General features: G+C 36.2%; 1 protein-coding gene across 1 annotated transcript; it reads right to left on the reverse strand.

The window, feature by feature from the left end:
* Window positions 1-8,678: 8,678 nt before the first annotated feature.
* Window positions 8,679-9,629, reverse strand: LOC118649640 (olfactory receptor 10A7). Its single transcript, XM_036296967.1, has one exon. The coding sequence runs from the start codon at window positions 9,627-9,629 to the stop codon at window positions 8,679-8,681; it is 951 nt and encodes a 316-aa protein (XP_036152860.1).
* Window positions 9,630-13,656: the final 4,027 nt, after the last annotated feature.

Below are 13,656 nucleotides of genomic sequence, written 5' to 3' on the forward strand. Positions count from 1 at the left end.
GAATACTATAAAGGATCTCTATTCAAAGCTTGGTTCCTACAAAATGAAAGGTTTAAAGATTTCCTATTAAGATAGCACAGTTGATTCTTTCAGTATAACTATCAAAATAGCTTTGGAAAACATTAGTCCTCACTTCATGCCATACTATTTCAGTGAATTTAATACAAATCAATTTTTAGAGTTTCATGAGAAAGTTCTTATGATTAAAACAAAACCACATTTTTTTCTAAACCTTAATGTGTTTAGTAGCAATTTCATTCCTACCTCTCTTGATTTAATGTGAGTCCCAGAATAGAAGCAATTTCTGAAGGTCTCCATGCCATCATTTTGGGTTTTTTTGCTTTAACCCATACTTTTCTCTTACATTCTCTTCTAAATATACATTGGCTCCAGCAACACACACTGAGAATATGTAAACTCAAAGATTTTTAACATAACAAAAAAACTTATCTAGTTTCATTTTTTTCTCATGGTTTTTAAAACAGTCATTGCTCACCAACTTATGTAATATTTCACTTAGAACATATTTTTTAGGATTATGCACAAAATGAATATATTTATCTTTTTAAAAGTATAAAAATGAAATATAAAAAGAGATTTCAGACTTGTTCTTTATTTTGAGAAGTTTCTGTCCTTCAATAAGAAGCCTAATTGCTTGTTTTGTAGTTCTTAAGATTACAAGAAGTGGAATCCTTTTTATACGCAGTGCCACTTGTCTCAAACGCATTAACTAATTAAAAATATTAAAGAATGAGAATTATAGGGGGAAAGGCTCTATGAGACACCTATTATTTTGAGGTCTGTTGCTACCCACACCAAATATTTTGCTAATCATCAGTAATAGCCTATAATAATTAATTCATTAATTTTTACTCAAAATAACATGAACTCAATTAAGATCTTTGAATTTGTTTTCTCTTAATCCAGACTTTTCAAAAGAATAGTGTACTACATTGATAAAGTCATGAAGAAATGCAAACGAAAAAAAACAGAAAGACTATATTTTAATATTGATGTCCTCTATTTGTAATTTTTAAAATGTATTTAGTTTACATTAAATTATATTACACCATATGGTAACTCATTCTTTTTTGTTAAACCTATCATTTTCTCTTTTTAATAGTCTTTATAAAAGACTAATGTAAATCAGATTTTAGCTGAGGGCTTTCTACCTTTTAAAATAACATAAACTTACCATTGCACCAAAAAAAATTAAGATACATAAGAATAAACTTAACTAAGGAGGTAAAAGACTTATACTCAGAAAACTACAGGACATTGAGAAAAGAGATAGAGGAAGACATAAACAAATGGAAAGACATACCATGTTCATGGACTGGTAGAATTAACATTATTAAAATGCTCATACTACTCAAAGCTATCTACAGATTCAATGAAATACCCATTAAAATACCAATGGAATATTTAAAAGACCTAGAACAATTTCAAAAATTCATCTGGAATAAAAAAAGACCCTGAATAGCCACAGCAATCCTGAGAAAGAAGAACGAAGTTGGAGGGATCATAATACCATGTATCAAGCTATATTACAAAGCCATAGTTCTCAAAACTGCTGGGTACTGGCACAAGAACAGACATAGACCAGGGGAACAGAACAGAGAACCCAGAAATCGACCCAGGCCATTATGCTCATTTAATAGTTGATAAAGGAGGCAAGAGCATACAAGGAAGTCAAGACAGTCTCCTCAATAAATGGTGCTGAGAAATTTGGTCAGATACATGCAAAAAAAAATGCAACTAGATCACCAATTTACACAATACACAAAAACAAACTCAAAATGGCTAAAGGACTTTAATATAAGATGGGAAACCATAAAAATCTTAGAAGACTTCATAGGCAGCAAAATATCAGACATTTATAGTAACAATATCTTTACCAATATAGCTCTAGGGCAATGGAAACTAAGAAGAAAATAAACAAATGGGACTACATCAAAATAAAAAGCTTATGCTCAGTAAAAGAAACCATCAACAAATAACAAGAAAGCCCACTGCATGGGAGAAGATATTTGCCAATCCTATTTCAAATAAGGGGTTAATCTCCAAAATTTACAGGAATTTATACAACTTAACAAAAGGAAGATAAACAATCCAATCAAAAAATGGGCAAAGGATCTAAATTGACACTTTTCGAAAGAGGACATTCAGAAGGCCAAGAGACATATGAAAACATGCTCAAAGTCACTAATCATCCGAGAGATGCAAATCAAAACTACAATGAGGTACCATCTCACACCTGTCAGAATGGCTATCATCAACAAATCAACAAACGACAAGTGCTGGAGAGGATGTGGAGAAAAGAAACCCTCTTGCACTGCTGGTGGGAATGCAGACTGGTGCAACCACTGTGGAGAACAGTATGGAGATTCCTCAAAAAGTTAAATATGGAACTCTTATTTGACCAGTAATCCCACTTCTGTGAATATATCCCAAGAAATCAGAAACACCAATCAGAAAGGATATATGCACCCCTGTGTTCATAGCAGCACAATTTATTATCCACACCCAAGGATAAATGAAGTTAGAAAATAAACCTTATTTCAGGCTGGTTTAAATTGGCAAATTGAAATAAGTGAATATGCAGGGATACTTAGTTGTCACCTACTAAAAACAAATTGCTGTAGTTTTTATATTGCACCCCCATTATTATACCAAAAAATACAGGCAGGGACCTATTCCTGGAGCATTAACTGTTTTTACTGATAATTCATCTAATGGTAAAGCTACTTATCATGCAATGAATTCAGATCAAGTCATACAAACTAGTCACACTTCTGTGCAAAGAACTGAAATAGAAGCCATCAAGGCTGCATTGCAGAATTTCCAAAAGCCTCTTAATATTATTTCTGATCTGCCTATGCTGCTGGCCTGGTAAACAGGATTGCAACTACTCAGTTAAAATGACTCAGTAACCAAAGTCTATTTATACTATTTAAACAGGTGTTATTTCCAGCAATTTTGTAAAAAGTGGAAAATTCAGCACATTGAGGGAATACATGCAATTCAATTATATGGCAATTATAGAACGCCAACATCAGTGGCTAAAAACCCAACTTGAAAAAAAAAAGTGGGAATAGTGGAGAAATCTCCTCTAAGTAAACTACATCAAGGCTTAATTAATTTAAAGTTTTTCACTTGTAATGCTGATGACAAGACACCCATGCAATTACACTGGTGTCATAATAAGCCAAAGGAAAATGGTCTGTTTAAATTGAAAGATCCCCACTCTGGATTATGGAAGGGTCCCTTTATTAACCTTTGGTCGAGGATATGCTTGTGTATTTTCAGAAAACTCCTCCAAGCCTATGTGGATTCCTGCAAGGCCTCACCCTGTACCTGTGGCTACAGACAATCGACTACTCCTGCCACAGATAGCAGTAGCCCCAAACAACACACTGAAGATAAGGAATTGGAGAACAAGACAGAGGAGAAACAGTCTAGAAATGACCTGGAAGATGGTAAAGAAGCCTTGCCATGCTAGCAGTCGCCAGTTGTGTGATGGTGCACGTTGCCCTGGACAAAGCCAAAGAAGGTCGGACCTGCATTGTCATTGCCTACTGTTTGTCCACCATCCAGAACTCGAATATCATTGCTGTCATGTCTCAAGGGACAGTGATTGGGAAGGGGACCCATAAAGAATAGACAGCACAGAAAGAAACCTACTACAGACAAATTCCTTAAATGACTGACAACAATTTTTAAAAAGGACATGAAAGAACTCAATCCTTTTCATTGAATCTCTCTACATTTGCTTTTTAGCATAACCACTATTATCTGTCTCATTCTTATTCCTATATGTTTAAATCTAGTCTGCAAATGCAGAATGAAAAGTCTTAAAAGGACTCAAGCCCTGCAAATGGCATACACCTTTCTAAATTTATTAAGAAAACAAAAAAGGGGAAATATCAGAGGCTAAGACCAATAGTAGTTAGCATATTAATGCAATATTCAGCAAGGCTGAAAATCAGCATATTGCCCTGCTGTTGGCCAAATGGCTCAAGGCAATTTCTTAACCTGATAATCCTTTTACTGTTACCAAACTTTACCTTTGATATGCCTTTTTGCATTTCTAAAAGGCAAATGTTGTATTCAAGTGAATAAAAAGCATACCAGACTGAGTTTTGAGAGTGCTTCTCCACTAGAGGGAAGTTTTCCATCTGGCCCCCTATGCCTTCTAAATTCATATTTCCTGTCTAGTATATTCATTTGTGCACAGACCCTCCTTCAGATCCTGACCCCTAGCCGCAAATGGATGCAGCATTCACAGTCTGAAGCTGACCACCGGGTGCACTGGCTCTTTGATCTCCAGCAAGGTACAAAGTCAGCCACTGCCTGGGGTCACCCAGCAGGAGATACAGAGAGATGTGTAGATTCCTCCTATTTGTATCAGGTTTGTAAGTGCCCAGACAAGGCCCAGCTGTGAAACAAGGCAGGCTGATGCTGGTGCTGGGACTTGGCCTTTTATTGATAGGTTTGGGGCTCTCTGACCCAGCTGCAGTTTGTTTGAGAGATTTTAGCAAAGTCTGAATCCTGAGCAAGGACAAGCCATTCATATGCAAAAGCCACTGCACACTGGCTGCCCATCAGCTCTGCAACCTGGGAGGTCTTGGCATAGGAACAATGACCCCTACAAGCACCTCTTTTTGGGAGGAAGCTGCACCCAAGTTCCTGCCCCAATGCCAGACAATCCAGTTACTCCTCATGTGTGTCTGTGTCCCCCAGAATCTCACCCTGGTGCTAGAGCCCAGGGGAAGCAGGACCTTGTAAGTTCAATCTTGCACCTGTCTTTTAAAAGGAACAGCTGGGTCTCCAGCTGCCTACATGTCAACAAGCCTCAATTCCCACTGTTTTTTAATAGCTCATAGTTGCAGGATCTTCTTTTCCAAGCTCTGGGACCCTGGGCTGGGGGTCTGATGTTGGACTGGGTCCCCTTGCTCCTCACAGGGGGCCTCTGCAGAGAAGATCTCCCTCCTGATTAAAAAAGTGGCACACATGGGTACTGGTCCAGCCTCCTATCCCTCCTACTAGTCTCAATGTGCTTTCTTCTTTACTTCTCTAGTTGTAGGACTTCTATTCATTCAGCTTTCAGGTGGTTCTATATGAAGGTTGTTCTGTATTTTATGTGTAATTTTGATGTGGCTGTGGGAGGCAGTGAGTAGAGGCATTTACCTACACTGCCATCTTGGTTCTCTCCTATACATATTCCTTTGACATTATCATTTAACACTTCCATATTCAATTATAGGTACTTATACCTAACATTTCTAGGATAAACTTTTTAATTGTTTTCTTTAAGATTCCAACTTAAGCATATATTAGGAAGAATATTAATTTTGTTCATTTCTCCATTTATCTTGATCTATTTTCATGTATTATTTTTCTCTATTATTAATCATTGCTTCTAATCAATACTACTAGAAATCCTTTACTAATCATTACATAATTAATTACTCCTCAATTGAAGTAATGAAAACTAAGTATTTTGCTCCTATGCATAATGCTAATAATGATTATATATTATACTGTAGTTCTCAGAATTACATATATAAAACACCTACCAGTGCCTGTAATTTAGTGACTAGTCAACAAAATAGAGGTCATATTTTTATATCTTATTTATTATTCAGCTTACCTAACTAGAGCATTTCAAATAGAAGCTCTCTTAAGAAATAAGTTGTACTGTATTTAAGAAGCTGTGTTACTTTGTTAAGACCTAATTTAAAAAAACAGCTTTATTGCACTATCTGGGGTTCAGAATTCAAAGACCATTGATAGTCATTCTATTATATATAATGTGAAGTGATATTTCATAGACTAACTGAAGTACCAGAGAGACAGGTGCTGTAACTTTAATCTGCCTGGAAGTAGAAAGAAGTGGGAATAGGGACAAATATATGGTGACAGATGATGATTTGACTTTGGGTGGAGGGCACACAATACAATATACAGATCTTGTATCATGGAAATGTACATGTGAAATCTAAATGATCTTATTAACCAATGTCACCCCAATAAATTTAATTTTAAAACATTAATTAGTAAATAGCCATTATAAAAATATTTACAGAAACACATAGTTTAATCCCAAATTCCAATCAATGGATATAAACCTTAAGAAATCATAATTAAATTAAAATAGTCATCACAAGTTGTGATTTTTTTAAAATTTTCCTGAAAATTGACAAACAATGTTGGAGGGTGGTTATGATTTAAATAAAATCTGTACAATTAAGATAAACATTGGCTAATGAAAACTTATAACAGATATCCTATCTAATAAAGAGGGAATATTCTAATTGACCGTCATGCCATCGCAAAGATGGAGGCACCACAGCCAATAAGGAGGGAATATGCTAATTGACTGTCACACCCTCAAAGATTACGGTGCCCACAGCCACAAGATGGTGGTGCCCAGTCCTCTCAGCCCCACTGGGGTGGCAGGTGCATGGCAAGGCTGGGTCCAACCCCAGGTGGGCCCAGCTGCTCCACATGCCTGCCTCTGAAGTTCCCCAGGCCTCTCAGCCCCTTAGCCACCCAGGCCTGGCCTGAGGTGCAGGCAAGCCTCAGATGCCAGCTGCCCAGCTGCCCAGGGCTGCCCGAGGCTTAGGTAACCAGGGCCAGCCAAGGCTTTCGCTGCCGGCAGTGGCAGTAGCAGAGGTGTAATGGGGCATTGCTTTCCCCTGATCACTGGGTCGCCTCCTGCCCCAAAGGGCTCCCAGACTGTGAGAGGGGGCAGGCCGGGCTGAGGGACCCCCCTTCAGTGCATGAATTTTCATGCACTGGGTCTCTAGTCATCTATAATAACAAAAGGGTAATATGCTAATTAGACTGGATGTCTTCTGGACTTCATTCTGGACATCCTTCCTGACGAAGCTGGGGCCAGAGGGAAGCCAGCCCAAGTACCGGGTGCCTGACAGTGGCTGGAGGGTGGAAGCAGCCTGGGTTCTGGGTGCCAGAGGGAAGCCAGTGCTGGCAGCCGACAGAAGGAAGGTCTACTCTTGCATGAAGTTTTGTGCATTAGGCCTCTAGTCCTATATAATAAAAACCTAATATGCTGTGTACAGTTGTCTGGTTATCCATTCAACCAATCAAAGTATAATATGCTAATGATATGCTAAGGCTGCTCAACCACTCACTATGATGTGCACTAACCACCAGGGGGCAGACAGTCGACCAGTCACTATGATGTGCACTGACCACTAGGGGGCAGACTCTCTGACTGGTAGGTTAGTTTGCTGCTGGGGTCCAGGTGATTAGGACTGAGCAAGATGAGCTGGACATGCCCTGGAACCCTCCCACAGCTCCTCCCCTCAGCCAGCCCTACCCCGATGGGCCCTCATCAGAGCGGGCCGGCCGGACACTATCCATGCACAAATTCATGCACTGGGCATCTAGTTATATGTAACTTGCATATTCAAGCCAATATATCCTTATGCTACTAAAAATAAGATTTTCCAAAATTAAACTTGATTCAATGTCATTTTGTCTTTTCTGTTGTTTTAAGGTCCTTTAAGGCCTTAAAAACCAAATTCCCATATAAGTGGTGCTTTACCATAATGAAAATATAACTAGATATTTTTAAGAGGTTAAAATATTGGATTTCAAATTTATTAGGGCCTAAATTCAAATTCTTGTGGTCACCTCTCAACTCTTTACCTTGTCAAGTTACTTAAACATTCTGATCATAATTTGTCTTTTATGAAAAATAAATGTATAATAAGATCTATCTCTTGAGTCATTACAAAGGTATTTTTTAAAGACAGTGCCTCCATAAAAACTGTTGGTTACTATCATTACTCTATTGCTTTCCCTATAGTGTCAAGAAAATGTTTGTTGTTTAAATTCTAAGAAGTAAGAGCTGATGAATATAAACTAATAGCTGATTTAGCCAATGATCAAAGAGGCCTAGAATCATGTCACCAAATATTAATACTAAGGTAATTTTATTAATAACCTCATTTAAACAAGCAACCATATAAAGAATTTGCACCATGAATTCTTGCCAAATACAAAGCTTCACCTTTCAATATATCTTTTAAAAGTCACTTACAACACATTACATAATTGACCTTTGCACCATATTAGCTGCAAAATATATAGTGGTTTGTGGTGGTTATTTTCATGTACCCTTCATAACTTTTTCCATCTTGATCTGTGCCCCAGAAGGCTGGCCTTTTTATAATTCATTCACAGACATTCTTGCCTTTTGTATCAGATTTGGTTTGATCAAGAGCAGGCACTAGCAATAGATTTAAGAGAAAGTAGAATAAAGCTGGCATGATTGTCTTCCTTTACTAATGAACAGAGCTCCTGGTAGATGGCTTTTTCTTATAATTTTAACATTATCCAGGTTCCACTTTCAACTCCTTCACCTTGCCCCTTGAGATCAAGAAATGGAATTTCCATCATATTAATTGTGTGACAATTATCTAAACCTGTCCCCCAATTTATACATTGTCCCCTCATAAAGATTATCTCAATTATCCCAGTTTGAGACTACCGTCTGTTTCTTTCTGGGACTCTGACTGGGCACGGTGACCCACCCATCACAGTGGCACTGACAAAATAACAGCAAACATTCCCCTCCTTTTAAGCTTTTGTTTATGGGTTCTGCTGCCCTTACTTTGTTTAGAAACAGCACTACGCCAAAAGATAACTCAAAACATATTTAACTTCCGCAAGACTTTTCTAGTGAATGTCCTCTTAACTGCCCCCTTCACTTCATTGTTCCTTAGGCTGTAGATGATGGGGTTTAGCATAGGAGTGATGACAGTGTAGGACAATGACACTAATTTCTTGCTCTCCAGGGATTGGTTGGATTTGGGCCGTAGGTAGGTCAAGCTGGCTGTTCCATAGAAAAGGGATACCACAATAATATGTGATAAACAAGTGGAGAATGCCTTCTGGCGACCAGTCGCTGAGGGCATCCTTACGATGGTTGAGATAATACGGATGTAGGAGACCAAAATGAGGGAAAATGGAAGCATAATAAATAGTAGTGTGGAAGCAAGTGCTTGCATTTCATACATGGTTGTATCCTGAGTGACTAGTTTCAACACTGAGGGACCATCACAAAAAAAGTGGTCTATCGTGTTTGGCCCACAGAAAGGAAGGGCCATCATCCAAGCTGTCTGTAGCATAGAGACAGGAACACCAGACATCCAACAGCCTACAGCCATCCACAAGCATAAAGACCTATTCATTATGACTGAATAACGAAGAGGGTTACAGATGGCCACAAAGCGATCATAAGCCATCATAGAAAGGAGGAAACATTCAGAGCTACCAAAGAAGAAGAAGAAGTACATCTGGGTACCACAGCCTACAAAAGAGATGATTTTCCTTGAGGACACCAGGTCTACCAGCATCTTCGGCATCATGACCAAGGTGAAACAGACTTCAAGAAGTGATAGGTTTCGAAGAAAAAAGTACATGGGTGTTCGAAGAGCAGGATCCACACTGGTAACCGTGACAATAAGGAAATTTCCCAAAAAAGTGACTGTGTAGATGACCAGGAACAAAACAAAGAGAGAAATTTGCTTCTCAGGGTTGTTTGTAAAACCGAGCAGAATAAATTCAGCAACTCTGGTGTGATTTTCACAAATCATGTCTTAAACTAGTTTCTAAGAATCAAAGTATATGCACCAAAAGATATGTAGATATAATTTCAAAAATATCAATAAAGTCCATACATATATCTCTGTTTTCAGTTGCCTTACCATTCTATTTCTTTGAAGCAGAGAGAATGTTTACAATAAGATAAAAATCACTGAAAAAGAAATACTTTACATGAGTACTACTAATTGCTTATCACCTACATGAGTTTTTCTCTCAACAGGGGTCATGGTTTACAGAGCATATTCTTCATCAGAATTAAGTAGAAAGAGTTAGAAAATAATCAAAATAGAATCATCTACTACTTTTATTATATTATTTTATTTTAAACTATTATATTAAAGATAAATCCAGGGTGCAAAAAGATAAATTATGGCATGGTTTGACTTTTCTAATGCTTGATTATATGAGTTAAAAGTTTTTATTGAATGGGTTATACTTAATACCATCATCCACTATATACACACATATATACATAAACATGCACACACATATATGTACATATGAGAGAAACAGTAAGTAAAGAGAAGCAAACAAGTAAACATATATAATGATTTTGGTGCTTTTTTGTCTTCATTAACCTGAAAATTTATGGGATTTTTGATATTGTCTCTTGAACCATAATTTGACCATAAGTTGCCCATTTCTTATTATGCATATGGTCATATCATTTGAGTTGGGCTTTAAAAAGAACAACTTTGAACAAATATGACCAAAAAAAGAGAAGTCTTCCTTCTAATACTCATCTCAATTTCCACCCATCAAAATAGTTCTGCTTCCCACTTTTTTGTGACTGTTAGATTAACATGTATTAGTTAGAGCCCAAGAGTGTAGGATGGTAAACCATGGTTCAACAAAAGACCACAAGAGAAACTGAGATAGAGCTTATTATACACAGGTCCTGGAGGAGCTACATGGAACGCCTCAAGGGGCTAAACGGGGAAGTCAAGGCAGGGTGTGGGACAATAGCTGGGGCACATGCCTTTATTAAGATCCCAGGGTGAGGTAATTTGGAGTTCCCTGGCTAAAGCTAGATTGGCCAATTCTAAGCAAAAAGAGCAGTTTTTATATGCTCCCCAGGGTTTATATAAAGGGTAGGGGAAGACCCTAGGAAGCAAGGGTGACGGTTTTGCACAAGGGCAGTTGAGGAAGTCATGTCAGAAACTTAACATTTACAGGCTGTTATCTAGTGCACGTTCTCAAGGAAGGGGTTAATTCTAAGTGCAAGTCCCCCTCATCCCTGCCTGCAGGCCACTTGGCTACACAAAATGGATACCAAGTCAGCATTATTATGCAGTAGTTTGCTGAACTCTCAACAGACTCAGTTATCTCAGCTGCATGGACAGAAGTGGAGGCCAGTCAGTTTTTATTGTACACCCAGTAAAAATCCAGTCAAAAAGCACTAATTCAACTACTATAAACTCAAACACTAGACCTTAATTAAATTAATTTTAAATAAAAGTAGAATTATACAAATATTTTCTGTACAAGTCTTACTTAGCAATAGCATATCAAACATTAGCAATCACAGAAACCTATATGGAAAAATAATTATTCATAATGCTACACTGTAGCTGAGGTGAATGATGTTTCATTTTTTCAAATGTGGGGGTTAGGTAAATATTGGATCAATGAATTATTTTATAATACATTTTCAAATTTAATTCAGAAACTTTTATAGTCAAAATTATTTTTGAAATAGATTTACCTTATGAAAGTAAAAAATTAGCAACTCATAGCCTGTAGATCCATATTGAAACAAGTGACCCATATTTCAATCCTACTCTTAAAAACATGCTCTTTGGTAGTATCTCACCTATTTATTTTGTTTACTAGCTGGAAGTTCTCAAACCAATGTCCTCAATATCAAAAGGACACTCTGGTGATCCCAAGTTATCATGTCTTTAGAAGTCTCCGACTCTAGGGTAACTGATGTTTTAGTGATTATGACCATTATCCTCTCACCGCAATTGCAAAACCTGCTTCAGTATCATTCTCATCATCAGTAATAGCAACAATATTCTTATTCCTGGTATATTTAGCAAAACTTATAAAATGAGTTGTATGCATTATCATGCCTACAAACACTTTACAACAATTCTAATCTTGTTATGTCTCTAAAAATAATCCATCATTTATCTTGAGGGAAAAAAAAGAATATGATGGTTGCTGAAGGTATCGAGAACATATTTCAGGCTAACGATTTTTAGTGTATCCCTAAAATGCTCCAATCGCCACTGCTTCTCAGGGTTCTGATACAGATGTTGCATAAAGGCATGGCTGGTCGGTCCTTCCTGAAGTGATCAAGGTCTATAGTGCCACCCATAGTCTTCAATGTGAAATATAATAAGGCCATCCAAGAAAATTGTCAGTTTCCTGATAACTAGTATTGCACATTTTCTACCTTGTCTGAGTACATTTAATTTAAAAAAAAATTTGGTAAAACTAGAGGTTTATAGTGTCACAAATTATACCTCCAAATATCCTTCTCAGTCTTTCTATATCCTAAAAAAAACCTACTGATTACTTTACATATATCCATATAAAAAAGGAGATTCATCAGCAATGATATTACAATAACTACCACAGATTATACTGATGTGTTTTTTTAAAAAAATTGCAGACTGTGGTTGAGTTGTATGAATACTACATAGCTCTAGATAATGTACAAATTTACACGTTGCATATAATTTTAATAATTTAATGATATTTACTTAAGTCCTAATTTAGTTGGCTATGTCCTAATGAGGCCAAATAATTTTTTCCTTCCCATTAAACAGGTCAACTTCAACATTTTCTGAGAAAATAGACTTTACCTCTCATTCCAGCTAGCTTTATTGCAAGGATATGTTTTCTCATAAGGATGATTATGGGTCAATCCAATTACATCATCAGTATTTGGAATACAATGTGAAGTTAAGATCATCTCTAATTTTCTCTAATTGAAACATCACTCTAACAATCATAAATATAAGCTAGTGAAAATTGGAGAGCAAATAACTCCAATATCTGAATTGAAAATATTCTACTAGTATATGTTTATAATCCAAAGCATTTCTTAAATCACAACTATTGTTTTTCTGATACACTTTTCTTCAGCAGTCTAATGCTTTCTAGAGAGATAAGACCCTCATAATTTTTTTTTATTTTAATAAAGCATAAATTTGATCATTTTCCCATAATTAAACAAGTTTTCATATTTATTTTTCTTAAATTGTTCTTACTATACACAGTTGCACAGATAAAACTATTTAAAAAAAAAAAAAACAGAAAGAAATACTGGTATATGGATATATCTTACCAAATAAAACCCCATAGTTCTTCCTTAATTAGAAGGTTAATGATTTTTAAAAGATAGGTAATATTTTGTAAGAATTGTTCTTTGATCTATAGATTATCTCAAATCTTCAGAATTAAGCAAATGCCTTAGGCAGACTAATCTGCTTTGCCCTGATACTAAATGTTGATATATCTTTAGTATAAGATTTAAAAGTGTGACTGGCCTTGGGGAAATGATCCCTGGGACATTAGAAGGAACTACTTGGTACTGTTAATTGGACAACTATTTTTATTTCATAAGGGAGAATATAAAATTTTAATGGAACTGTCTATATTTCTTTAAGTCATAATGACTAAAATTCAATATGTGTTTCTCAATATTAGATATTTTGTGGTAAATCTATTGTGCACATGGGTCAAGTCCCTTGGGATTACAACTATTAATATGCTAAAACTTTGTGAGGAATATAGGTTTTAATTTTCTTTATAAGAGTTTTGTGTTATTTGTGATATATATTTGTATCCAGTATTGATAAGAGAAATTTATACCATGCCCTTAAGACAAATGGTCTTGAATTTCATTTTTAATTAATTTATAATATTTTATTATTTTAAAATATATGTTTTAAGAATAATATTTTTAAATTATTAAACACAAGTTAAACTGGTAACTGGCATGTGTTTTATTGTTGTCTTATACCTTAAATAGTTTGGCCATTGGTTTATTTTTACTATGGGAAC

Source organism: Myotis myotis, unplaced genomic scaffold (genome assembly GCF_014108235.1).
Source record: "Myotis myotis isolate mMyoMyo1 unplaced genomic scaffold, mMyoMyo1.p scaffold_m19_p_3, whole genome shotgun sequence".
NCBI lineage: Eukaryota > Metazoa > Chordata > Mammalia > Chiroptera > Vespertilionidae > Myotis > Myotis myotis.

Excerpts from the sequence above, each read along its gene's own strand:
- LOC118649640 (XM_036296967.1), bottom strand. The coding sequence starts at position 9,629 with ATGATTTGTGAAAATCACACCAGAGTTGCTGAATTTATTCTGCTCGGT.